This window comes from Vulpes lagopus, chromosome 20 (assembly GCF_018345385.1).
Source record: "Vulpes lagopus strain Blue_001 chromosome 20, ASM1834538v1, whole genome shotgun sequence".
NCBI classification, from domain to species: domain Eukaryota; kingdom Metazoa; phylum Chordata; class Mammalia; order Carnivora; family Canidae; genus Vulpes; species Vulpes lagopus.
Genome location: NC_054843.1, coordinates 1,762,386 through 1,789,838, shown reverse-complemented (window position 1 = coordinate 1,789,838; position 27,453 = coordinate 1,762,386). Strand labels below are relative to the sequence as shown.

Below are 27,453 nucleotides of genomic sequence, written 5' to 3'. Positions count from 1 at the left end.
TTAATAACAGAAAGATAACAGAGAGGTCTCCAACCACTGAAAACTCAACACCACACTTCTAAATCATCCATGGATTAAAGAGAAATCCAAAAATAAAAAATAAAAACACATTGGATTCGATAAAAACGTATAAAGCAACATACCCAACGTTGTGGGCTGCAGCTGAAGCAGGGCTGAGAGAATGCTATTGCGCTGACACAGACATTAGAAAAGAGGAAACATCTCCAAGCGATAATCTATGTCCCCACATCAAGAACCTAGAAGAGAAAAAAAAAAAAAAAAAGAACCTAGAAGAGGGTCACAAATCTGGTCTCAACTGGAACCGTAAGATTGGGATGATCCCTGCATATTTTCGGACCACGATGCTTTGAAACTTGAACTCAATCACAAGAGGAAATTTGGAAGGAACACAAATACACGGAGGCTAAAGAGCATCCTATCAAAGAACAAATGGGTCAACCAGGAAATTAAAGAAAAATTTTTAAAAAAATTCATGAAAACAAATGAAAATGAAAACACAGATGTTCAAAACTTTTGGGATGCAGCAAAGGTGGTCCTAGGAGGGAAGTTTATAACAATACAAGCCTTCCTCAAGAAATAAGAAAAGTCTCAACTACTCAACCCAACCTTACACCTAAAGGAGCTGGAGAAAGGACAGCAAATAAAACCTAAACCCAGCAGGAGAGGAGAATTAATAAAGATCAGAGCAGAAATCAATGAAATAAAAACCAAGAAACAACAGAAGAACAGATCAACGAAACTAGGAGCTGGTTCTTTGAAAGAATTAGTAAGATGGACAAATCCCAACCTAGACTCCTCAAAAAAGAAAGAAAAAGGACCCAAATTAATAAAATCATGAATGAAAGATCCTGGAGTCTTTCCTCTATTTATACATGAAACACGTTTTTTTCTCTTCAGTTATTTATTTATCTATAAGCAATCTTTACAATTTTCCACTCTGGTTTTACATTTTCTGGGACTCACAAAACAGCTTAAAGTGTCTAGATCCTGCATCAGGGGATGTGGGTGTACGTGGGCACCCACGGGTGTGGGCGTGTGTGTTTGCCATCGTGAGAAAACTTGTAACTTGACTGCATCAAATTTACCAATGTGAAATAACAAATAATATCTTTTTCTTTTCTTTTCTTTTTTACACAACAAACAGTATCTTGAAACAAAGTTTAAGAAATTACAGAACAAGAAAGAAATGATTGCAAATTCTTAAGTTTTCCTATCTATAAATTTAGGATTGAACTAATCCTATGACTTTAGGACTAAAAATAAGAATTTGGCACAAAATGTGAAATTAAGAATAAAATATGAATTTAGGACTCTAATAATAGTTTAAGACTAAAATATGAATCTAGGACTAACACTTGAATTTAAGACTAAAATATGATCATAGGGTTAAAATTTGAATTTAGGACTAAAATGTGAATAGGGCTACAATATGAGTTTAGGACTAACATGAATTTAAGACTAAAATATGAATTTAGGACTAAAATATGAATTTAGGTCTAAAATATGAATTTAGGTCTAAAATATGAATTTAGGACTAAAATTTGAATTTAGGACTAAAAGATGAATTTGGGATGACACTAACAATTTTATGTTGTTTCAATGGGAAGCTGGTTTTTTTTCTCTTTGTTTTTAAAACCAGCCACATATTATTCACGTAAATATTCAGTAACTTCTGCAGACTCATAACCCGAGGCCTAGCGCCCTGAGTGGTCTTATTTTGACGTCTCTATCCTTGCCAACCGTCAAGGATGTGGGAAGTCACAGTGGCATTAATTTCCATCGGAATACAGCCCTTATATAATTCTAAGCGTCTGACGGGGAAGCTACGTAATCATGAGACCAGTAACCGAGCTCTAGGACATAACGCAGCAGGACAGTCGTAACGCTGTCGCGCTGTCGCTGAGGCTAAGCGTCACTGAGGCACGGGGTGAGAACCGTAGCTTCCCTCGGGAGAGCGTCAGGCCTTATTCACAGGACTCCAGGCAGAGCAGCTCAGGACCCAGCTGCCCCGAGCCCCGTCCCACCCGCAGGCCACCCCGGACCCCTGCGCCGTCCCGGGGCGGCCCTCCTCCTTCCTGGGCCCGATGACCCCAGGGACCCTGCCCACGGCCAGCCTCTGGGGGCTGCGGGGGAGCAGCAGGTGCGGGGGGCCACTCGGGAAGGGCCGGCAGCTCCTCTCCACCACGGCCAGCCTCTGCCTCTGGCGCTCACGTTCCTGCCTTAGCTGCTGGAACTTTCCCTTGCTGCACACAGCTGCCACCCAGCTTCTGGCGGCCCTGTCCTGACGGAAGAGGGCCTCCTCGTGACGGTGGGCGGGGTGTCCCTGCAGCTCCAGGCCAGGGCTTGGGCCACGTGGCCGAGGTTGCGAGTCTGCTGGGCGCAGTCCAGGCGTCTCGGCAGGTCGGCCAGTCGCTTCACTGCCAGGCTCTGTGCCTCCTCCCGGAGCGCCGCGGCGAAGGACGTGGGCTCAGGACGTGGGCTCCTGCTCCTCCCGTGATGCCGAAGGCTCAGCCTCAGCCCCGGATCCCACTCTCCAGCTGGGAGCTGTGCGCCTGCAAAGACGCTTCCTGGCTTGGAGGCGGTGTCTCTGTCAGACCAGCTCTGGGCTCCTGGCCTTTCTGCCCAGGGCCGTGTGGCTCTGTCCTGATGCTCCCCTCCGGGGCATCGAGGGGACACACCAAAGCCGGCGTCACCAGGGACAGGCCTCGGTCAACGGCTGCCCGCTGGACGGGGTCATTGCCGTGGCCTGCTCCCCCCTCTCCGGCTGGACTCCCCGGGTCCCCGCACCCCCGGGATCCGCGGCGGGGTCAGGCGAGGGGACGGCCTGCAGCCCGGGGCCTGCCCGGGGACGGGACAGGCTGGATCTTTAGGGAGCGGCTCCACACCTGCCTCCCTCTGCACCAGCCTTGCTTCCCGCGCCTGGTCCTGCCCTCCCTGCCTCCATCTCCAAATTTCACGGGGGAGCAGATCAGACTTTCTGGAAAGTGAATGTTTTCATTCACATCATTCTGGACTTCGCTCAGAAGTTGGTCTCCATCCTTCTCTGATGCTCTTGAAATGGATTTGTCACCAGGGACTTGGGGACGTGGATGACGTAGGCTCTTCTGTGCCATCCTCACAAAGTTGAGAGTGTGCCAGAGTAATGACGAGTTCAAGGTTTCTATTCGGTTCCAACAAGCACAGGATTTGTAACCTGCGTGGTGGACCTCCCCCCCCAGGAGGCCTGCGGGTGTCAGCGGCGTGTGCGGTGGCCACACTGTCCTCACTGGGAGCTCCACAGGCTGCGTGGAGGCCAGAACGGCTCCTGCCCAGCCCTTCCCCTCCTTGGAGTGAGTCGTCTCTTCACGAGGGAAACCGGCCCCACAGTGCATAGCAGCGCCGCCCAGGGAAACTCGGGGACACATGGGCTGCATCCCTGGCTTCCAGGAGTCCCCAGCAGCGCTCGCCACAGGTGCCCCAGGGCCAGCTGGACAGGATCCAGTGGCCGAAGCAGGGCCCTCTATGGCTGCGTAGGGCTCCAGGGCTCTGGCTCCGAGGGCCAGTGTCCTGTGGGCCGCAGCTGACCCCTCGGAACCCCGTGGAGGGTTCCATCTCTAAGGTAAACACGTGCCAGGCAACCAGGGCGGGTCCGTTGGGGGGGGAGGGGAGGCCAGCAGAGCCCTGCAAACTGTTCTCCCCAGCTTTGCTCTGAAGGAAAAAGTGATCTCAGTCACATAAGCATTGGGGGAGGTGGGAGGGGACGTCCCAGCCTGGAGCTGAGCCACCCAGGCCCCCAGCAAACCTAGGGGGTCAAGGCAGGACCAGGCCTATCCCTTTCTGGGCAGAAGAGAACTCAGGGCAGAGAGTTAGGGCCTCCTCCCCCGGGCAGGCCCACTGCCGCTTCTGCTGCTGGGTCCTGTCTGCAGAGGTCCCAGGGAGCTCCCTCCTCTGATGCTCCCTCCCTCGTTCACGTGGTCCCTGTGGGCAGGCTGGTCACTGCGGCTGAGACCCAGGGTGACCCCAGAGGTATTAACTAAGACACCAGGATTCCAACCCTAACGACCCAGGAGAAATCCCCTGGCACCGGCCGGGGCTTAGCATTTCATGGACTCTGTGGGACCAGCCTGTCCTTGTTCACTGCAGGTGTTCCTGCAAGGGGGTGACTGTGCTGCAGGGTGACACGGTGACCTGGTCTGTTTCCCTCCATACAGCCGTGCCCCCCAAGGAGGATCTGTGGGTTTTTCCAACAGCCTTTCCTCCTCACCTGATATTTTGGGGTCCATGATGGAGCCTGGAGCAGCCAGGCCGCTTGGGAGGGGTAGGAATGGCCGGCCCCTCTGGGAGAGGTCCCTGCCTGTGAGTCCTGGATGGGGGAGCCCACTTGATATGTCACCCTCGCCATGGATGCAGGACCCTGAAAGCCTAACTCTGGGCACAGTCACCCACACACCTTCCCAGGGGATTAGCCTTCGGTGCTAAGGCCAGGGTTCTAGTGGGTATTCTTTGTACTCCCAATGTTCAATGTGAAAGTCGATTTAACTAATTAATGAGTTTGTTTGTTTATTTATTTAAATTCAATTAACCAACATATAGTCCACATTAGTTTTAGATGCAGTTTTCAATAATCCATCAATTGGTTATAACACCCAGTGCTCATCCCATCACGTGCCCTCCTCATGCCCATCACCCAGTTATCCCACATCCCCCACCTCCTTCCCCTCCAGCGACTCTCTGTTTCCCAGAGTTCAGAGTCTTTCGTGGTTTGTCTCCTTCCTGGTTTTTTCCCTCACTCAGTTTCCCCTCTTTCCCTTATAGTCGTCGGCACTATTTCTTAAATTCCACATATGAGGGAGACCGTGTGATAACTATCTCCCTGGCCGACTTGCCCCCCTCAACATCACACCCTCCAGCTCCATCCACGTCGATGTAAATAGTAGATCTCCCCCCTCTGACGGCCGAGTGACACCCGGAGTGTGCAGAGACCACGTCTCCTTCCTCCAGCATCTGTCCATGGACATCGAGGCTCCTCCCACAGCGCAGCCCCTGTGGACATGGCTGCCGTGAACATTGGGGTGCAGGTGCCCCTTTGGATCACTACGTTTGTATCTTTGGGGAGAATGCTTAGTAACACATTTACTGGGTTGTCAGGTAACCCTATTTTTAACTTCTTGGGGAACCTCCATACTGTTTTCCAGAATGGCTGAAACATTCCATGCTCATGGATTGGAAGGATAAATACTGTTAAAATGTCTATGCTACCGAGAGCAATTTCCACGTTCAATTCTGTCCTTATGAAAATATCATTGACATTTTGCTCAAAGTTGGAACAAATAATCCTAAGATTTGTGTGGAACCAGAAAAGACCCGGAATAGCCAAAGGATGTTGAAAAAGAAAACCAAAGCTGGGGGCATCCCAATACCTGACCTCAAGCTGTATTACAAAGCTGTGATCATCAAGACAGTCTGGCACTGGCACAACAACAGACACATAGATCAATGGGACAGAAGAGAGAACCTAGAAATGGGCCCTCAACTCCATGGTCAACCCATCTTCGACAAAGCGGGAAAGACTATCCCATGGAAGAAAGACCGTCTCTTCAATGAATGGTGTTGGGAAATTGGTCACATGCAGGAGGATGAAACTAGACCACTCTCTTACACCAGACACAAGGATACACTCAAAATGGATGAAAGATCTAAATGTGAGACAAGAATCCATCAAAATCCTAGAGGAGAACACAGGCAGCAAACTCTCTGACCTCGGCCACAGCAACTTCTTGCAAGATGTGTCTCTAAAAGCAAAAGCAAAAATGAACTATTGTGACTTCATTAAGATAAAAGCTTTTGCACAGTGAAGGAACCAGTCAATAAAACCTAAAGACAACCTACAAAATGGGAGAAGATATTTGCAAATGATTTGTCAGCTAAAGGGCTGGTATCCAAGATCTATAAAGAACTTGTCAAACTCAACACCCAAAAACCAAACAATCCAGTCAAGAAATGGGTGGAAGATGTGAGCAGACACGTCTCCAGAGGAGACCCACACGGGGCCCCAGACATGCGGAAAGATGCTCCCCGTCCTTCGGCATCAGGGACACACACCAACACCACGTGGGGACCCCCCCACCCGCCGCACACCCATCAGGACAGCCACTGTCGGGAGGAGACAGGTGCGGGGAGGATGTGGAGAAAGGGGAGCCTCTCTGCTACTGGTGGGAATGCAGGCGGGCGGCCACTGTGGGGACGGGGGAGAGGGGTGGCCTCGAGAAGCCGGACAGGGAGCTGCCCTCCGACCCAGCAATTGCACTGCTGGGTACCGACCCCGCAGTCCAGAGGCGGTGAGCTGCAGGGGCACCTGCACCCCCGCGTTCCCAGTGGCCGTGTCCACGGGGGCCACACCGTGGGAGGAGCCTTGACGTCCACGGACAGATGCTGGAGGAAGGAGACGTGGTGTCTGCGCACCCCGGGTGTCACTCGGCCGTCAGAGGGGGGGAGATCTCGCCATTTACATCGACGTGGATAGAACTATGGGTTCTATGCTTAGTAAACAATAAGTCAATCAGAGAAAGACAGATACCATATGATTTCACTCATATGTGGAATTTAAGAAATAAAACAGAAGAGGGATGCCTGGGTGGCTCAGTGGTTGAACGGCTGCCTTCGGCTCAGGATGTGATCCTGGGGTCCTGGGATTGAGTTTCACATGGGGGTCCCCGCAGGGAGCCTGCTTCTCCCTCTGCCTGGGTCCTGCCTCTCTCTGTCTGTCATGAATAGATAAATAAAATCTTAAAAAAAAAAAAAAAAGAAACAGAAAGAAAACAGAAGAGCATAGAGGAGGGGAAGGAAAAATAAAACAAGACAAAATTAAAGAAACACACAAACTGTAAGAGACTCTGAACTCTAGGAAACAAACAGGGTGGCTGGAGGGGAGGGTGGGGTGATGGGGTCACTGGGGGATGGGCATGAAGGAGGGCATGTGATGTCATGAGCACTGGGTGTTATTTAAGACTGATGAATCCCCGACTTCTACTTCTGACACTAATAATACACAATATGTTAATTAGTTGTATTTAAATAAAATAAAATATTTTTAAAAAGAGCCTAAAAGAAAAAAGAGCAGAATAAGGCCAAAGCAAGCAGAAGAAAGGGAATAATAAAAATAAGAGCAAAAATCAATACAAGTGAAAACAGAAAAATAATAGAGAACATCAATGAAACAGAGCTGGTTCTTTGAGAAATTTTAAAAAAATCAATACCTAGGACCTGGGTAGGGCAATTGGTTGAGTACCTGACTCTTGGCTTCAGCTCAGATCATGATTCTGGGATCCTAGGATTGAGCCTTACATTGGGCTCCATGTGGCTCTGTGCTCAATGGAAAGTCTGCTTGAGATTCCCTGTCCCTCCCCCTCTGCCCTGGCACCCTCCTCTAAAAATAAATAAATAAATCTTAAAAAAAAAAGAAAAGAAAAATCAATACATCTCTAGCAAGACTGATGAAGAAAAAGAGAGGAGGCACAAATTACCAGTTTTAAAACTGATACAGGGAACATCATTACAGACCTTAAGGACATCAAGAGGATAATATGGAAAAACTGAGAACAACTCTACACTCAAAAACTTGACAATTTAGTTGAAATGGATCAATTCCTTAAAAACCACAAACTGCCACAATTAACCTATAAAATAGGTAATTTGTTTTTTTTTTTAAATAGGTAATTTGAATAGCCTATAGCTTTTAAAGAAATTGAATTATTCATTTAACATTTTCTTTTTCTTTCTTTTTTTTTTAGATTTTATTCATTTATTCATGAGAGACACACCGAGAGAGAGATGTAGAGACACAGGCAGAGGGAGAAGCAGGCTCCAGGCAGGGAGCCCGACTCGACCCCAGGACCCCAGGATCACATCCTGGCCTGAAGGTGGCACTAAACCGCTGAGTCACCAGGGCTGCCCTTTTTAATGTTTTTTTTTTTTTTTTTAAGATTTTATTTATTTATTTGAGAGAGAACAAGAGAGAGGACAGTGGGAGGGATGGAGGTAGAGGAAGAGAGGAACTTTAGCAGACTCCTTGCTGAGCTCGGAGCCTGATGCTGGGCCTGAGCTCAGATTCTGAGATCGTGACCTGAGCTGAAACCAAGAGTTGGACACTTAGCAGACTGTGCGTGCCACATCGGGACCCCAAGGAAATTGAGTTCTTAATTTTAAAACTCCCCCAAAAGAATTCTCCAGGCTCAGATGGCTTCAATGGGGAATTCTATCAAACATTTACAAAAGAATTAACATCATTTCTACACAATCTCTTCCAGAAAATGAAAGAGCAGGGAATGTGCCCTGTTTCATTTTATGAAGCTATTATAATTCTGATACCCAAGCCATGCAAAGATCATAAAAACAAAAAAAACAAACCAACAAAAAAACTACAGGCCAATATACCTCATGAAAATCCTTGAGAAAATATGAGAGAATCAAATTCAAGAGTATATAAAAATAATTATACACCATGACCAAGCAGAGTTTATTCTAGGGATGCAAGACTCTTTCAATATTCAAAAATCAATCTATGCTATTTACCATTTCAGGAAAGAAAATCACTTGACCATGTTGATCAATGCAGAAAAAGCGTCAGACAAAATTCAACACATGTTCATGATGAAAAACATAAATAAAGGAATAGAAAGGGGCTTTCTAAAATTGATAAAGAGGACTCACATTATACTTAATGTGCAAGACTGGACGCTTTCCCCTTGAGATCAGGAACAAGACAAGGATGTCCATCACCTCTAGTCAACAGGGTGCTGGTGGTTCTAGGCAGTGCACTGAGGCGAGGCAAGGAAATCGATGGTCATGTAGATAGATCGGGAAGGAAGAGACCACACTGTTTCTATTTACAGATGACGTGATTGTATTTGTAGAAAATCCCAAAGATTCTATAATAAAACATGACAAAACAAAAACACTTCTGGAACCAAAAAAGGGAGTTCAGCAAGGTTGTGGGATATAAGATGAACGTGCAAATAAAAAAAAAATCTGTATTTCTACATGCCAACAATGTACAAGCATGTAGACACTGAAAATAGAATGACACAACTATTTACACTTGCACAAAAATTAACTGCTCAGATGTAAGTCTAACAAAACATGTATGGGGCTCATATGCTGAAAACTGCGGATTCCGAAGGAAGAAACCAATGAGGCTCCAAATAAATGGAGAAACATACCATGTTCATGGATTGCAACACTCAACGTAATAAAGATGTTAATTTCCCACCAATCGGTATATGGGTTTAAGGTCATTTCTATCAAAATCTTGGCAAGATTTTTTTATAAACAGAGTCATTCTAAAATGTATATGGACAATCAAAGGAACCAGAGCAACAGAAACAGTTTTGAAAAAGAAGAATAAAATGAGGGACGCCCGGGTGGCTCAGTGGTTGAGCGTCTGCCTTCAGCTCAGGGTGAGACCCCAGGGTCCTGGGATCAAGTCTTGCATCAGGGTGGGGGGGCTGCTTCTCCCTCTGCCTGTGTCTCTGCCTCTCTCCGTGTCTCTCATGAATAAATAAATAAAATATTTAAAAAGAAGGAGAAGAAGAAGAAAATGGAGGAGATGGCCTACTGGGTTTCAAGATGTATTATATAATTCCAGAAGTCAAGACTTGGTGGGACTGGTAGTTGGATAGACACACAGCTCAATGGAACAGAACACAGAACCCACAGATAGATCCACACAAATATGTCTGACTGATTTTTAGAATTAATTTTTATTTGCAGTGAGGTACACATATCATAAATTTTACAAGTTTTACCATTTGCAAGTTCAAAACTTCCAAATAGTAACTAGCATATGGTAACATTGTGCGCCCATCACTGTCAATTTCCAGAACTTTTCCACCACCCCAGATGGACGCTCCGTACCCATTAGCAGTCACCCCCTCAGCTTCCCCCAGCTCCTGCAAACCAATAACCTATTTTCCATGTCTACGCATCTGCATGTTCTGAGTATTTCACATGAATGGCCTTTTACGTCTGGCTGATTTCAGTTGACATCACGTTTTTGAGGTGTGTTCCCACGTGGTAGCAGGTGTCCGTACTTAAACTTTCCTCACGGCTGAATAATTCTGTTGTAGGGACAGGCCACCTTTGATTCGTCCATTCCTCTGTAGATGGATATTTGGGTTGTTTCCACCCTTTAGCTGTTGCCGATAGTGCTGCCATGAACATTTGTGCACAAGTTTTCTTTTCTTTTCTTTTTTTTTTAAGATTTTATTGTTTTATTCCTGAGAGACACAGGGAGAGGCAGAGACACAGGCAGAGGGAGAAGCAGGCTCCATGCAGGGAGCCCAATGTGAGACTCGATCCTGGGACTCCAGGATCACGCCCTGAGTCGAAGGCAGGCGCTCAACCGCTGAGCCCCCCAGGCGCCCCCATGTACCAGTTTTTGTCTGAACATCTCCTTTCAGTTTTCTGGGGGCCTAACTGGGAGTGGAATGAACGGCTGGGTCACATGGAGATCGGGGTACCTGGCTGACTCCGTAGAGCATGTGACTCTTAATACCGGGGTTGTGGGTTTGAGCCCTGTGTTGGGTGTGGAGATGACTTAAAAAAATAAAATCTCTAAAGGAAAAGATTTTAAGCTTATTAAGGAACGCACTGAGGAGCCACCAGGCGTCTTCCGTCAGCAGGTGCACCATTTCGCGCCCACCAACCACGTACGAGCCTTCTGATTTCTCCACATCTTCACGCACACACTGCTTTCAGCTCTTAGCCCAAAGCCCTCCTGGTGGGTGGAGGTGGTGGCTTGTTCGGCCTTAATTCCCATTTCTCTGATAATTAGTTATGCTGAGCATCTCTCATGGGCACACTGAAGCTCGGAAAGGGTCACCCTGCGAGCCGGTGGCCTATAGGGCCCTAAAGTCCCCGCAAAGTGTCACCACTGGGAGACCGAGCCTGCCCTGCTGCCCCACCAGCTGGGGAGTCCCCAGGGGCAGAACCCAGGACCCCCCTGGACTGTTCCCCGAGCTGAGGCCTGGGCTGCTGTTCTAAGGCCCCTGAAGCACCCCTTCCCTCCTCACCGCGGGGACCCAGCCCTTTCTGGGAGCCGCACATGCTGACGCCTCTGTCTGCAGCAAAGCAGAAGGTCACTGTGTCCAGGCTTCGTTGAGGGAGGCAAGGCCCAGCAGCCAAGGAGCAGGCCCCCTCTGTGCCCTGCCCCCGCCGCCACACAGTGCCACCGGAACCTCGCTCATCCCCCGTGGCCTGGGCATGTGAGCAGGGTCCTGCGTGCTGAGAGCATGGACCCGGCCACTATCCATCCAAGGCCATTTACTCGCTGTGTGACTTGGGTCGAGCTCCTTAGCTTCTCTCTGCCTCAGTCTCCCCATCTGTAGAATAGGGTGATGATAACGCTGACCCAGCAGGGCAGTTCTGAGATCGAGGGTGATGGCAGCGTTCTCAGAACAGGGCCTGGGGCATGGCGGGCTAGACGGGTCTGACAAAGAAGAGAGCCCCTGCAGGTGAGGAGAGAGGCTTGGAGGTGGCCCACCAAGTGGCAGGCACGTCGCTGTGCCCAGCACCTCGGGGTGGGGGGGACCTGAGTGAGGCCTGGCCCTACAAAGGCAGTGGGTGGCTGAAGGCAGGGCTGGGCCCCTTGCCCTGGGTCCCCCATGGGCCTCACAGGCTGTACCCCCCCATCCCCAGGTCATCTGAAGGGAGGGGCTGCCAGGGAAACCCCCCACGTGCTGGAAAGTCCAAAATTCTCCAAGGAGCCTCGTTGCTGATGTCCAAGCGAGAGGCCGGGTGGCACCTGCAGGCCCGGCCAGCTGCTGACCCAGGGGTGCCACAGGCTTCCGCAGCCCGAGGGAAGTGAAGTCTTGAGCTTCTTGACTATTTTTAATCCCCGGGACACTTGTCTTGTGGCTAAAGTGTCCCTTGACCAGTTGGGCACTGGGGAAAAGTCTGCCAAGTGTGGGGTGGTGCTGGAGGAGGGACACTGGGCTGCCGGAAGGGCGGCCACTGCTCACCCCTAGAGCCACAAGCCAGGCTCCATGGTACCCCCATAACCCCAAGCCTTATGTGGGAAGTCGGGAGCTAGCTGGCCGAGCAGGCGCCATTAGATGCGACACGAAGTGGCTCTGCTCCACAGGACCCGACCCACATGAGCGGGGGGCCTCAGGGTGCTCGGGCGGACGCCAGGCTCAGCAGTGACGTTGATGTCTGCTTGCTTTCGGGTGCTACCGTGGATACGCACGTGCAGATGTCGGGGAAGGCCAGGAGGGGGCTCCCAGGCCCGGGCAGGGGCGAGGACGGACCTCTCTGAGAGGGCAGCCCGGCACAGGGTGGGCGGGGGCCCACGGGGTGTGCCCTCTGGGGGTCTGTGGACAGCGCCGCCCCCAGCCCCACACCTCCATGGCCACCACCATGGCACCGCAGCCCGTGAGCTCGGGCCCCAGAGGCGGGCAGCGCGAGGGCAGAGGCCCCGGAACATTCCAGAGCAGCGCCAGCCTGTTCCGACCCTCACTGCCCTTGGGGTCTGCACACGGGCCCCAGCTCTCTGGGTGAACCCCCAGCCAGCATGCCCAGAACGCCTGCCCTGGGGCGGTCAGCCTGTCTAGGACTGAACTCCCAGGGACCCAGGCCCGGGGAGGCCAGAAACCCAGCCAGGACCCCGTACTGGGAGGAGGGGCCCTCAGCCCCCGGAGGACCCCCACCTCGGGATAGAACAGAGCCACCTAAACTCCCGAGAAATGCCGGGCCCCGCCCCTGCCCGTGGCTCTGCAGCCTGGCCGCCCGACAGCCGCTCCCTGTGACCCTGGCCCCTCTGCCCAGGCCATGCGGGGCCACCATGGGGCCAGTGCCCTTGCAGGTCCTGGTCCCCTGCCCCTAACACCACGGCCTGGGATGCACGTCCCCCTCTGCGCACCCCCCCAGGACGGCTTCCCCACTGCCTGACACCACCGTCCAGCCTCGGACACAGCCCCAGGAAGCTCCTGGGCGTTGCTGCCCCGGGCTGTGAGCGGCCGAGCACAGGAGCCCCTGGGGCCCACGCTCAGGCACATCGGTCCGCAGCTCAGCTGCCTTGTCCACCTGGAGGAAGGGGGGTAGGTGGCACCTGGGTCCCTCAGGGCGATGTGCTCGGGCTAAAGATGAGGGTGGCTGAGTCTCAGAGAGGAAAGCAACTCGCCTGGCATCACACGGCCTCCGGGCAATGCCCAGTGCTGTGCCCAAGGGCACCCAGTCCGCCCTCAGACAGGCGCTCCTCCTCCCCCTGACCCTCCTACGTCCCAGGTCCTGGGCCCCGGGCAGCGGACGTGGTCATGCCCACTCCCCACAGGGACCCTGAGTGCTGGGCCCCTGGGCAGCCCCTGCAGGTGCCGGGAGCTGGGCCTCGGGTGAGGTAGAGGGCACCCGTGCTGGCTGTCTCCCATCTGAACGGAACCACCGTTCAGGAATCGGGGGGCCTCCCAGCCCTCCCACTTGAGGGGTCAGGCCCTGGTCTGGAAGCTTCCTTTACAAAGGACAGAGAAGCCAACCACCTGCTGGCAGGTGTGGAATTCAAGTTTCCGTTCCTGCCCCTCCCTCCGGCCCTGATTGGCTCCGGGGACACACAGCCTTTGCTCTTTCCACCGAGAGTCGGGGAGTCGGCTATAATAGAGACTGGGTGCTGGCTGGGCTCAGCCCTGCAGACGCGCCTGCCCAGGTGAGCCCGCCCAGGTGAGCCTGACCAGGTGAGCACGCCCAGGTGCCCCCCCACCCAGGTGCCCCCACCCAGGTGCTCCCGCCCAGGTGCCCGGCAGGGCAGGGCCAGCACGGGCCGGGAGGCAGAGATGGCCCAGGCGCTCCACAAGTCCAGTGGCACCTCGAGGCCACGGGACCCCAGGCGGGGAGAGGGGGCCTCCAGCCCTTTGCCCCCAGACCCTGCGATGGTGGGCGAGGCCCGGGCCGGCGGGGACGCGGGGCTGCGCCGCCTCCTGAGGCTGCACCGCACGGAGATTGCCATGGCTGTGGACTGCGCCTTCCCGCTGCTGCACGCGCTGGCCGACCACGACGTGGTCCCCGAGGACAAGTTCCAGGTGGGCCCCGCCCTGCACCCCCCACGCCCCCTAGCCTGCCCCAAGCCCTGCCCTGCCCTCGAGCCTGGGGCAATGTCTGGGAAGACAAGTTCCAGGGGGGCCCCGCCCCCGGGTCCCCCCCGAGGGGGGTTGAGGGGGTTGGGATGGGGCTGTGGGTGTGAAGAGGGGACGGGGCAGCGTCTCCGGGACAAGCTCCCGCGCCTCTCCAACGCCCTGCCAGCCCTCCTGAAGCTGCCCTCCAAGCCGGGGTGAGGTCCCCAAAGAGGAGATCCAGGTGGCCTCCCGCCCCCAGCACCCCCAGGGAACCCCGCGCGCCCGCCAGCCAGGGGCATGGGCAGGTGCCGGGTCACCTGCAGCAACCTCTGGGCTGGTGGATGGCAGGAAGTCGGGGGGCTGGGGGCCTGGGGGGCAGGAGGCAGGAGGCAGGACCTCCCACTCCCCACGCTCGCTTCAGGAGACCCTGCGTCTGAAGGAGAAGGAAGGCTGCCCGCAGGCCTTCCACGCGCTCCTCTCGTGGCTCCTGACCCAGGACGCGGCTGCCATCCTGGACTTCTGGAGGGTTCTGTTTAAGGACTACAATGTGGAGAGATACGCCCGGCTGCAGCCCATCCTAGACAGCTTCCCCAAAGGTCGGGGGGAGCTGGGGTCCTGCGGGGCTTGACCTCCACGCTGGGGGCCGGGTGGCTGGGGTCGTCCCAGCTGGATGGTAGAGGGAAGGTCGGGGGGGTTAAGGAGCCCCCCACATCGCCTAGGACCGTCCCGCCTCCCGAGAGCCGATGGGCTGAGGTCTTGCCCACCTCCCAAGGTGTGGGTCCTGGTGTCGAGGCTTGGTCCCTGCTTGCACCCTGCAGACGTGGACCTCAGCCAGCCCCGGAAGGGGAGGAAGCCCCCGCCGGGCCCCAAGGCCACGGCGCTGCTGCCCAGACCCCCTGCCAAGAGGAAGGTTCCGGAGGAGCCCAGGGCCACCCCGCCAGCAGCACTGTCTCCAAGGGTCACCTCTAGCCCAGGTACCTAGTTGGAGGAGCCAATGGGCCCCAGATGGCCCTGGGGAGCCCGCAACCACCTGACCACACCCCCCAGCTGGGCCCCTCTGGATCCTTAGGGGGGTGGGCCTAGCTGTCCCCTGTTGTCCCAGGAGCCCGGAAGCAGGCAGGCGGGTGTGACCTCCTTTTTCTGGTTGTGGACAGCAGCGCCCAGGAAAGCAAGGGCATCCACGGGAGCTGGGGAGGCACCCCGGGGGCTCTCTTGTCCGCCCCCGCACCGCCCTTGGCCGCAGGTATTGGCCACGCGGGGCGACGAGGCCAGGCTGTGTGGCTCCCCCTGCAGGCTCCCAGGCCAAGGCCAAGCCCAGGAAGCCCGAGAGCAGCGCAGAGCCGCAGCGCCTCCCGCTGGGGAACGGTGAGCCAGGCCCGGAGGCTTCCCCAGCGGGGGCAGGTCGGGGAGGAGGGCCCCCTGGGGTGCTGACCTAGCGCCTCACCCCAGAGCCTCGGCTGGACAGACGCACCGGGAAAGAGGAGGCTCCTCTTTCAGCCCATGTACGCCTGGCCCCTTCCCGTCCCCTCCTCGCCCCAGAGTGGGGGACCCCGGAGACCCCCTAGGGGTCACCTGACCTAAGGGCGGGCCTGGGAACTCTGCCCCCCTCCACGCCCTGGGGTCCCTGCTCGTCCTGCCCGCGGCGTCCGCCTGGCTCACACAGCAGCGCCCATACTGCACACCCGTGCACACACACGCACATGCTCACGCGTGCATAGCGCACATACCCATGGCTGTCCGTCTGTCTGTCCTGCCCCGGGCGGAAGGAAAGGAGGATTCCACAGCCCAGGCACCTCTTGCCACCCCCTTGCCTGCAGGAAAGAGGTGCTCAGGGGTCCTCTTTCCAATGGATGACCCCCCCCCCCACCTGGTGCTCCCTTCCCCAGGAATTCAGACCATGTCCACTTCGGTCCAGAGAGCCGTGACCGTGTCGTCCGGGGATGTCCCAGGAGCCTGTGGGGCCCTGGAGGGGATCCTCATCCAGCAGGTGTTTGAGTCAGGTAGACGGCGCTGCCAGAGGGCATGCAGGCCCCCTGGATCCGTGTCCCTCCTCAGCACCTGGCGGTGACCACATCCTGGGTCACCTCTGCCCACCTGGACGGGCCCCTCGGGGTCTTGGTTCTCCAGCGGGACGGCCTGCAGCGCCTTCCCGCCCCCGCACCGCCTCCCTCCCCTCCGTCTGGGCTGGGCTCCGCCGCTGGGATGCCAGGACAGCCAGGGGCGTGGGCCCTGCTCTCACCCCCCAGGGAGGGTGCCCAGGGCCCGCGCCAGTTCAGCAGGGCAGTTATAACCACTGGCCACAAACTGGGCAGCTTAACCCAACAGGAGATCCAGAGGCCAAGTGTCCAGAGGCCCTAGGGCAGGGGCTTCCGTGCCGTCCGGCTGCTGGCCGCTGCGCCTTTGTCACTGCAGACTCCGCCTCCAAGCCAGGCTCTTGTCCCCATGCCTGTGTCCTCTCGGTCGGACTCAGTGTCCCTCGGGAGCCCTTCTTAGCTAATCCCCCCTATAAAGACCCTGCTTCCAAAGACGTCTGCACTCCGAGATTCCAGGTGGATGGGAATTTGGTGGGCAGGCTTCACCCAGTACAGCCCCCGCAGAAGAGCCGTCCTGTGCCCAGGATGCGGCCCCGGAGCCCGGGGGGCCGGGTGGGGTGGGGGAGGAGCGGCAGCACGTGGCAGGGCGCCCAGCCTCCCCCTGCCTGCACCTGGCACCCAGGCCAGAGTGCGGCCGAGCGGGGGCCAGCCAGCCTCTCCTCCCAGGTGGCTCCAAGAAGTGCATCCAGGTCGGGGGGGAGTTTTATACTCCCAGCAAGTTCGAAGACCCCAGTGGGGGGAAGAACAGGACCCGTAGCAGCGGCCTGAAGACCCTGGTCCGGGCCAAGGGGGCCCAGGCTCCTGCCCTAGTAAGCAAGGCCCCTGACACCCGCCCCCAGCACGCCCAGGGCTCAGCTGGGGCTGCGCCCAGCTCACTCTGGTGACCCTCCCTCTGGTCCCCAGGAAGGTGGAGGTGACCCGAGAGCAGGCCAGCCGGGCAGGGTGCATGCCCCTCCTGCCCTCCCTAGCGAGCCCCAGCTCCAGCAGGTAATGCCCAGGCCCCGGTGGCAGGGAGGGGGGATCTCCTTCACCTCCACGGATGGTCCTCAGGGTGGCCCATCCGCCACTTTGCCGCTTGACCGGGGCCCTTGCTTGGATGGTGAGGACAGAGGCCTAAGCTTCTGTTCACAGAGTAGAGCCTTTTTGTTTTTTAAATAATATTTTTTCTGATAACACACAATTGTAAAATTTCAAATAAGTCAGAGAAAATAAGTCCTACCAGGCTTTTACCACCACAGGGCTGGTCGGGGCGCCAGCTGTCCTTTGTCTCACAGAGGGCTGGTGGGTGGGGACGTGGCCCCTGCTGGGGGCCAGGAAGCTGAGCATCGAGCACGTTGTGGGGCTCCCAGCACAGACCCAGGCGCCCCTCGCCCACGCCAGGCGCTGAGCCCCGGGCCCCCAGGAAGGAGCAGGACGCGTGCCCGCCCCCCAGGAGCCCCCAGCCGGCTGGCGGGGCAGCGGGCAGTATCACTGCACACGGCTGCCTGCCCTGGTGGGCTTCCGGAGGAGGTGGCGCCATGCGGGCTGGGGTGCAGGCAGGTGGCACCGGGCCCAGCGGGTGCCTGGGAAGAAGGGGCGGCGCGGGGCTAGGCGTGCCGCATAGGGGCCACCCAGAGCACGGTGCCCACGAGAAACTGGGCTTTCGGAAGGCTCAGCCTTCCCAGGACAGACGGCCCGGCCCCGGGGTGCGCGGTGGGCACCAGAGGCTCGGGGCGGGGGTGCAGCAGGGAGCCGGCGTCCGCCAGCGGGGAGCAGGCCGGGGACTCGCGCACCCCCGGGGAGCACCTGCCGGGGCTGTTCTGAGGGGCTCTTGGGGAGGGCGCTGCCCCAGCCCGGGATCCTCCAGAGGATGCGTGTGTCCGGCCCGTGTCAGAAGAACGAGGACGAGTGCGCCGTGTGCCGGGATGGCGGGGAGCTCATCTGCTGTGACGGCTGCCCCCGGGCCTTCCACCTGGCCTGCCTGTCCCCGCCGCTCCACGACATTCCCAGGTGAGCCCGGCACCCGGGTCAGCCTGGCCACCCCCCACCTGCCCTCATGGCCGTGTCTACCCATCTGCCCCCTGAGTAGGAGGCTGCCCAGAAGGGTCCCCGTTCCACGGCTGGGAAGTGGGGCCCCCTGGGAGGGAAGCAGTGGGGCTGGGGCCTCCCACCCGCCTCCCCGTGTGGCCACACTGCCCCCCCCCCAGCCTGGCCAGCAGGGCCCCAGGGGGCAGAGAAGCAGAATGAAGGTCCCCCATCCTGTCCCATCTCACCACACACCCCGCCCAAACCCCCAGCCGGGCCCCCCTCCAGGGAAGGTCCTACCACAAGTCAGGCTGAGCGGGTGCCCATCCCTGGCAGGGCGCCGGCCCTCCCGGCCCTGCCCGCTACCACCAGCTCCCTCGGGTCACCGCAGCCAGCGGGGGAGAGCCCAGGTGGGAGAAATGACACCCCCAGCCCTGGCCCTGCCCAGCCCCCTGAGTGGCCATGGCCAGGTCACCCGTCTCTGAGCCCCAGATGCTTGTCACTAACGCGGGGCCATCCCTCAGCTCCAGCTTCCTTCTTGCCCTCTAACCCGTCCCCCCCACTGGCCGCCATCCCCCTTGTGGAAATGTGGGTGGCCCGGGGGTATAAACACCCCAGTTCTCCCCAGTTCTCCGAGGTCCCACTGACAGGGTGGGGCCCAGGAGAGCCACGCACAGGCCGCTCCAGGTTAGCTGGGGTCCGGGGTTCTGGGGCTCATCAGGAAGCTCTCAGAGGGGACGCCGAGCGCGCCGGCGAGGGCCCCCCAGGGCTAACCTTCCCCGTATCCCGGGCTCTCCTGCTGACGGGCTGGGGCAGCGCTTCCATTGTGCCTCTGCCCACCGTCCTGCCTGGGCCTCAGTTTCCCCATCTGGAAAAGGGAAGGGGTGACTTGGAGGAGCCTCGGGCCTCCTCTGCCCTGTGTGTTTGGGAGTCTACTGTCCCTTCTGCTGGCCTTGCATGACCCTGGCTGGTGACCGGGCGAGCAGTGGGACCTGGAGGTGCTCCAGCTGCCTCCAGGGGAGAGCCCAGCGGGACGTGCCCCGGGCTGAGGAGCCCCCGCCCCAGGAGCCACCTGCGGAGACCCCGGTACGCACCAGCCCCCTCCAGGGCCCTGTGTCCGGCCTTCCAACCGCTCCTGTGGGCCATAGACCCTGCACCCCTGCCCATGGCCTGGCCTCGTCACTTTGGCCGTCTGCACTGGGAAGTGGCCCCACAATGGCCCGTTTCTCAGGGCTGGCCCAGGGGCCTCTGCTCTGCCCAGGTACACAGCCCGTGAGGGCCGCACACGCCCCGTCTTCAGATGGGGACAGGCTCAAGGACCTTGCTAAGGGCACAGAGCCAGCATCTGCACCCAAACCCCAGGGTGGGGTCCCCCACACCAGCTCCCGGGGTTCCCAGGGTCCTGGCGGTACAGGCCTCCCTGGGGGGTGCTGTGCAAGTGCCCTGGGGCCTCGCCAAGCGCTGATCCTCTGGTTCCAGGTCCTCTTGGGACTGAGGCTGGCAGGAGAAGAGGCGAAGGGCCCGTCCAGGGAGCCCCCAGCCGGGATGGATGCTGCTGGCCCCTACAAGCACCCGCCGGCCCCACCTCCTGCAGCCCCCTCGCCAGTGCTGGAGCCCTCAGCCCTGCGCCCCCTACTGTGTGTGGGTCCCGAGGGGCAGCAGGTGAGGAGGTGCTAGGGGGTGGCCCGTCTTCTGGGAGCCAGGACCTGCACAGCCACCAGGTGGAGCTCTGACATGCAGGGCGTTGGGAGGGGGGGAGGCTTGGGGTCCAGGCCGAGCCAGACTGGCCACTGCGAGGGCGGCCCCGGGGTTGGGTGCTGGGAGGAGCACACCCGGCACGAGGGTGGAGGGCTCTGAAGCGTGGGGCAGGAGTGATGGTCCGTCCCTGATCCTGAAGCCCCTACCTCCGACCGTCACCCTCCAGGACCCACAACAAGGAGGACGGCCCGTCCTGTTGGGGAGTCCCAGTGCCCCAGACCCTCCTGCCTTTTCTGGGGGGGGCGGTTCTGGGGTCCCCTTGACCAGCCCCAGGGGCCCACCAAGGGGGAGCAGGTCTCTTGGGGCTGCAGCCCCAAGGTGCCCGGTGTCCCTGAGCTCCCCGCCCCCAGTCACTGCGCTGCTCCCCGCAGGGCCCGGCGGCGCGGTGCGGCGTGTGCGGGGACGGCTCGGATGTGCTGCGGTGCACGCACTGCGCCGCCGCCTTCCACTGGCGCTGCCACTTCCCTGGGGGCGCCCCCCGGCCAGGGTGAGTGCGGCGGCGGGGAGGGGGGCGCAGGGCCGGGGGGTCACCGCGGGCCGCCAGCCCGACCCCCTCCTCCGCTGTGCGCAGGGCCCCACGCTGCCGCTCCTGCTCCGGAGACGCCGGCCCGGCCCCCGGCGACGGGGCACCCGCCTCGACCCCCGCCCGTGCTGCGCCTGGGCCTGCCAAGGTCAGTGCTGCCCGGGGAGGTGGGGACCCCGGGGGCTGGAGCAGGGGACGCTCTGCGTGCCAGCTTCCCGGGGGTGAACATGCCCTGGGCCGTGGGTTGTGTGTGTAAATAGCCGCCTTCGTGGTAACGTCTACCTGAAAGGGCATTGGTGGCATGAGATGGCAGTGGGATGCCCCTGTTCCCTGGTGACCCGGCCCCGCCCTCAGTGCCCCCTCTCCCAGCCCCTGGGGTGCACCTGCCCCTGGAGGGGTGGCGGCGAGAAGGCGCCCAGCAGGGATGAGCAAGCGCGCGTGACGCCCAGTGTGACCCCGCCTGGGCTCCTGGTCCTCCAGCAGTGACCGCCCGGGAGCCAGCGGGAGCCCCTGGGGACAGCTGGCTCTCTGCGGTCTTTGTCTGCCTTCCTGCTGAGCGGCAGTCCTCCTGGGGCTCCCTCAGAACTTGGGGGGTGGGAGTCCTGTGTGCCCTTCAGGAGCCTCCGGGTGGCACCTCTTCCCCGGGCCTTCCCAACCGGGTCCCTGCCCCCAGAAGAACCCCTGAGGCCCTGGGGGAGGCGAGGAGTCCCGCCCCCATCCGTGGCCCATCCTCCTTCCCAGCCACACCGCACCCCCCAGCACTTTGAGCGGGAACCCGGCTTGGGGGGCCAAGGCCCTGCCCATGAGGGGGCTCACCGGCAACCCCAAGGCTTGGCCCGCACCTGCCTGCTGCAGCGTGGAAGCCTCCCATCACCCCGCCCCTCCGCACTGCCCGTGCTCAAGCCCTCTCAGGGGGACCCCTGCTCCCCCACCAGGAGGGGTCCTTCCCTCCAGAAGACGCTCTTCACGGACACCTGGGCTCTTTGCTCTTAAACGCAGACTCCTTTCTTGTCCTTGAGATGGAGAGCGCAGTGACCTTGGAGAGGAACACGTGCCAGCCCCTTAGCCCCTCCCCCAGCCCCACTCCCTACGGGAGAATGTGGGTGTGGCCCCATCCCTTCCTGGGTGCCCTGCACACCCCGAGGCTGTGCTCCTCCCTCACCGCCTGGGTGCTGTGGCCTCCCAGGGCCTGTGTTTATGAGCTGAGACTCGGCTCTTTCGTGCCAGTCCCCTGTGGCTCATGCCCTGCTCTGACCCCCTCCCCAGGGGCGCCGTGGGCCCTGGTAGCCTTTGTGGGGTGGTTGAGTGGCTGGCATCGGACCAGGGACTTCCCTCTCGGGGCCTGTTTCTCCACCCATGACAGGCTCCCTTTGAGCTGGTTCTCTGAGTTGCCCGGCTCTCCCCGGACGGCAGCGTGTAGCAGGTGGAGGCTGGCGGACCTGGGGGCCTCGGGCAACCAGCTGCCAGCGGTGCCAGGGCCCTCACGGGCAGCCCCACACTCACTCATGCCCACCCTGCCTGTGCCCAGCACCCTGGGAGGAGTGCCACCGCACCCCCCAGGCCCCTGTGGCCTCTGCAGGGTGTCCTGCTCTGTTTCGGGGTTCCCTAGCAGGGGTGCCGAGATTGGGCTGACCCTCCTCTCCTGGGGTCCAGGCAGGCGACGGCTCCGCTGGGCACGAGCCGGTTCTACACAGAGACGACCTGGAGTCCCTCCTAAACGAGGTAATGCACCTCCGGGCTGGGCCTCCGCCTGCACCTCCTCCTCTACAACCCCCCAAAGCCTCCGGGGGGCTGGGAGGTGCCCCCCCCACCCCGGCTGTGCCAAGCACCACAGGCCAGGCTGCTTCAGGCATGTGCAGGAGCCACAAGCATACCAAGGGGCCTAGAGGGGACCCTGAGTCCTTGCGGCTCCTAGCCCTGACCCCAGGTCCCGAGGGCCTGGATCCTGGGGGGCTGGGGGGCTGCACAACCTCGGGGCAGGGCGGGCGGGCGTCCCAGACCTCTCACTGCCCCCATCAACCCAGGCTCTTCTCCCTTCGGTGAACAGCTACACTGGCTGGGAAGGAACTGGGGCTTTCAGGGGTTCCGTCTCTCTTCGACGGGAGGTCAGACTCCTCCAGCCACCCCCACACCCAGGAGGCCGACACGTGGTGTCTGCGGGCCGTGGGGCCCCTCCCTGTGTGCTGGGCTGGACACAGGAGGGTCCCAGACAGTGCGGGGATTTTGGGGGGGACCCCAGGCGCTGGATGAGGGCCCTGGAGCTGTGGCAGGGAGTGGCCGCCCGAGACCGTTGGAGAAAGGGGGGAAGACTCCCCAGCCCCTTCGGGGGTGCAGGCACCCCATCTTGCTGGAATATTGGGCCTCCTTGTGACTCCCCCCATCCTGTGGGGTGCCAGGGTCCTGAGCACAGTGAGGGCAGGAGCTGGCCCTGCCTCGCAGCCCCGGGGCAAGGAGGCCATGCCCTGTGCCCCCGGGATGCTATGATGGAGCACTGCGTGAGGAGTCCATGTCTCGCGGTGCCTCAGGCCTCAGTTTCCCTACCTCTGGAAAGGAGGGTCAGATGCTATGACTCCCGAAGGCCCCGGCGGCCAGGGCGTGCCCAGTGTGCCCCAGAGCCTTGGCAGGTGCGAGGCTCCGCTCTGCTGTCTTGCAGCACTCCTTCGACGGCATCCTGCAGTGGGCCATCCAGAGCATGTCCCGGCCGCTGGCCGAGGCGCCCCCCTTCCCCTCCTGAGCCAGGAGGCCGTGGTCTGCGGGGCAGTGCTGGGGGAGGGGAGGCCCCGCAGATGCCGCCTCAGCCGAGAGCGGACCCCCTCCCGCCTCGGGATCCACGGATGCCGGTGCGTTCCCGCTCGTGCTCACGGTGACCTGCTGCGGGAGGGGCCGGGGGACGTACTCCCCACCCCGGGAGCTGGCCAGGTTAGGACCCAGGAAACCTGGAAGGTCCGGGTGGCGTCCACCCTCGGCTCATCGGCACAGCCCGTGCTCGTGGACACACAAGGCATCGCGTGTCCTCAAATAAAAAGCTCCTCCTGTGGGGTCTCGACATGCTGTCCGTGGGGTGTGTTTGCTCGGGCGGCTCTGGGCCCCCCCGCATTTCTGGTGCCCGAAGGGTAGGCCGCGCCGGCGGGAAGGGAGCTCACCGTAAGGGAGGGCCCAGCCTGGGTACCCCCTTACACTCAGGCTCCTCCTCCTGGGGACTTGAGCCCCTGAGGCCCTGACCCCCCTCCCTCCGACCACGCCGTGGGCCACACGGCTTTGTGGGCTCCCCCGCCAGGCGGCACAGCAATGACCGGAGCGGCTGCTGTCCAGGCGGGGCCCCGAGCTGTGACCCCCCGGCTGTCACGCGTCTGCCTGGTCTCGGCTCTCCTCCTGTGGGGGTGGAGGTTGGTCTTGCTCGTCGGGCACGGGAACGACGGCCGCCTCTGTACCAGCCTGCGGTGCGCGTCCGGCAAACCAGGAGCAGGCCCACGCTGGATGAGCCAGCCGTGGACGCCGGCGGCGGGGGCCCCGCCCCACCCCTGCCACGTGGGTTACCCTCAGTGGCTCAAACGGTAGCCACTCGGTCCCGGGGGCCGGACGCCCGGGGTCCAGGCGTGGGCAGGGCTGGCTCCTCCAGGGCCCCTCTCCTGGGCGTATGGACACCTCCCTCTGCCCGGGGTCTCCCCTGGTGGCCCTCCTCGTCTCATGGGGACCCTGGTCAGACTGGGTTAGGACCCACCCTCGTGACCTCGTTTTAACCGAATCACCTCTGTAAGACCCTGTCTCCAAACGCCGTCACGTTCCGAGGTGCTGGGGGCGGCCCTCAGTGGGAGTCCTGGCGGGGGCATGGCCCAGTGCCCCCAGCTCGGGGTTTCTTCTCAGTCCTCCATCCGCCCCGCAGTACGTCACCTGCTCCCTGGCTGTACCTCCCACGTCCTGGGGCTGTGTTCCGGCCTGAGCCCGACCTCCCTGCCCTGCTGGTCCCCCGGAGAAGTCCCTTGCCGTTGTTAGCAAGTGTCCTGGAAACTTTTTTCTATTTTTTAAAAGATTTATTTGGGGATCCCCGGGTGGCTGAGCGGTTTAGCACCTGCCTTTGGCCCGGGGCCTGATCCTGGAGACCCGGGATCCAGTCCCACGTCGGGCTCCCTGCATGGAGCCTGCTTCTCCCTCTGCCTGTGTCTCTGCCTCTCTCTCTGTGTCTCTCATGAATAAATAAATAAAATATTTTTAAAAAGATTTATTTATTTTGGGGCGGGGGAAGGACAGAGGCAGAGGGAGAGAGAATCTCGAGCAGATCCCATGCTAAGCAAGGAGCCTGACCTGGGCTCTATCCCATGACCCCAAGATCATGACCCTGAGATCACGACCCCAAGATCACAACCTGAGCCCAAAGCAACTGTTGGATGTTCAACCGACTGTGCCACCCAGGTGCCCCCGAGACACATTTTCCTTCAGCGGGGACATGACTGGGCATCGGCTCTTCCAGTCCACAGATGCAGCAAAGCCCATGGACACATGGGCCCTCGGTTGGAGGCTCAGTTCTCACCGATTCAAAATTATTAACAATTTATGAGCAAGGGGTCACTTGGTGCTGCCCTGCAGCCAGTCCTGCCCTGAGGTGCCTGGTCCTGTTTGGCGGACGCGGTGGGCTGGGCTGGTTGGGGGTCGGGGGTGTCGCTAACAGCTGGGTGAAGGGCCTGGTGCCCGTGGAATTGCCTGGCGGGCTCGGGAAAAGCCAGGATTTCTGGGCACAGACTGAATGTAGCAAAGCAGGGCTGGAGCTTCTGCCCATAATCTGGACTAGAATGAACACGTGCCTCGAACGCGGGCCCTGGGCAGGACCTCTGGAGCCACTTGGCTGCGACCCTGGTGCTTTAAAGACACTTTTGGGGGGCCACACCTCTGCCAATGTTCAGGGGACTCTGAAAGCCCCTCTGGGAGGGGTCTCACGGGGCCGCAGGGACGGGCCAGGCTGCTCCGCCTGCAGAGTTCCTTCAGCCGCCCACCCTCAAACTGGCTGGAAGCTGCCGGAGAACTGGCGAGTCCACGTGATGTGCTCCACGCGGCCCAGCCAAGCGCCCCAACCCCTGCAGAGACATACGGGCCAGAGCAAGCCCGCTCCCGTGTGAGGAGGGCAGCTGCATCCCGTCCCGCGGAGGCCCCTCGTTCCCGCCCACAGCCACCTGTCCTCCCATCACGGCACACCCCCTTTGTGACCTTCTTTTGTCCAGTTACCTGCTCACCGCCTGTCCCCTCCGGACCGTGTGCGCCGGGGGCCGTCCACGTTGCAGTCGGCGCGGAGACCAGGCTGAGCAGTGCAGGGCCGCGTGGCAAATACTTGCAGAATTAGCGAGTCTGACTTTGAAAGGGAACCAGACATTCAGCATTCAGGGACTGTTTTGAGAAACAATGTCACAGCCACAGATTGGGATGTTATCCAGGAATAGAAATGATGGGTACACGCCTGGGGGCCCAAGCAGATGAGCATTAATATAAGTTAAGTTTGTTTACTTAACTTACAATGTTTATATATTTATATTACAGGCTCAATATCCCTGTGCGCACACATAGGAGTTTAGAGTACGTGCACGTGTAAGGAGAGAAGGTATAGAGTGTGTGGAAGGATGCATAGGACAGGAGAATGTACGTATGTGGATACGTGCATGCATGTGTGTGCACGTGTGTGTGTGTGTGTGTGTGTGTGTGCACGTGCACGGGGAGAAGTACCAGGAGAAAACACTGAACAATGAACACAGGGTTTTTTTTTTTTTTTAAGATTTTGTTTATTTATTCATGAGAGACACAGAGAGAGAGGCAGAGACACAGACAGAGGGAGAGGCAGGCTCCATGCGGGGAGCCCGATGCAGGACTTGATCCCAGAACCCCAGGGTTATGCCCTGAGCCGAAGGCAGACGCCTTCAGGGGCCCTGAACACAGGTTGTTATAGCAGGGATTATGGATGATTTTTCCTTTGTAAATATTTTTGTCATTCAGATTATTTTTATTTTTGTAAGATTTTATTTATTTATTCACGAGAGACACACACACACAGAGAGAGAGAGAGAGAGGCAGAGACACAGGCAGAGGGAGAAGCAGGCCTAACGCAGGGGGCCCAATTTGGGACTCGATCCCGGGTCCCCAGGATCACACCCTGGACTGAAGTTGGTGCTAAACCGCTGAGCCACCCGGGCTGCCCCAGATTATTTTTAAATACCTGTAAGAGTATGATTTCTGAGAGGCACATCTGCACTTCACGCTGGACATGCCTGCCCAGGGCTGGGAGCCCCTGTGCGTGGGTGGTCGCCCACCCCGGCCCCAAGCCTAGGCCTGCTGGTCTCTCGACACACCTGTGCGCAAGTGAGTGAATGAGTGAGTGGATGAGCACCTCCTTGCTCTCCGACATTTCAGCGTGATGCTTCCTACCTCAGAGGTGGGACTCCTGCTCCCTGTTCTCTGAGCAGCCCTCGTCCTGCCTGCAGGAGCTGAGCGGCCGCCCTGCTACTGCTGAAGGGCCTCCCAGGAGGATGGGGCGGGCCACCCAAGTGGACCTCCATGAAGGGGATGTCCAGCCTGGCTGGCACCAACACCGTCCCACCCTACATCCCCAGGCTTTCTGGTTGGGCCTCCTAACTACCCCACAGATCCTGCTTTGCCATCACCACCCTACAACCGACCAGCACTGCTTGTGCATCACATGTTTCGGCTTGGATCCTGAGCTGATCACCCCTGGTCCTGAGGCCTTGGCAGATGTACCTGGTGGGGACCCTACCTCGGTGGAGGGGTGGGGGCAAGCCAGCTGAGAAGCAGGTGGAGAGACCCACAGCTCCTTCCTCACCCCAGCAGAGGTCGGGAGGCCTATTCTCTGGAGGGGGCACACAGTGTCTGGATCTGAGAATGCCACAAACAGTTGAGGCGGCAGCTCGACACTGAATGCACATGGTCAGGGCACCTCAGGCACCTCTCTTCATTAAGCTCCAGACAAGAGACGGGAAGA

At 58.9% G+C, this 27,453-nt stretch overlaps 2 protein-coding genes across 2 annotated transcripts in view; one reads left to right on the top strand and one right to left on the bottom strand.

Moving 5' to 3' along the window:
• The window catches only part of DNMT3L (DNA methyltransferase 3 like), a 32,938-nt gene extending 22,250 nt beyond the window's left edge, over positions 1–10,688 (bottom strand). The window contains exons 1-4 of the mRNA XM_041734690.1: positions 10,649–10,688; positions 6,318–6,432; positions 2,365–2,503; positions 2,046–2,302 (exon numbers count right to left, since the gene is read on the bottom strand). Of these exons, the coding sequence (XP_041590624.1) occupies positions 2,046–2,302; positions 2,365–2,503; positions 6,318–6,432; positions 10,649–10,688 (551 nt within the window). The remainder of the gene's footprint in view (positions 1–2,045; positions 2,303–2,364; positions 2,504–6,317; positions 6,433–10,648) is intronic.
• Positions 10,689–13,820: 3,132 nt separating this feature from the next.
• Positions 13,821–23,675, top strand: AIRE (autoimmune regulator). The gene is made up of 14 exons (XM_041734689.1): positions 13,821–14,066; positions 14,521–14,695; positions 14,918–15,073; positions 15,393–15,464; positions 15,986–16,099; positions 16,859–17,001; positions 17,096–17,179; positions 18,066–18,181; positions 19,183–19,282; positions 19,676–19,858; positions 20,305–20,441; positions 20,526–20,625; positions 22,131–22,199; positions 23,131–23,675. The coding sequence occupies exons 1-14, from the start codon at positions 13,821–13,823 to the stop codon at positions 23,209–23,211; spliced, it is 1,776 nt and encodes a 591-aa protein (XP_041590623.1). The 3' UTR covers positions 23,212–23,675.
• Positions 23,676–27,453: the final 3,778 nt, after the last annotated feature.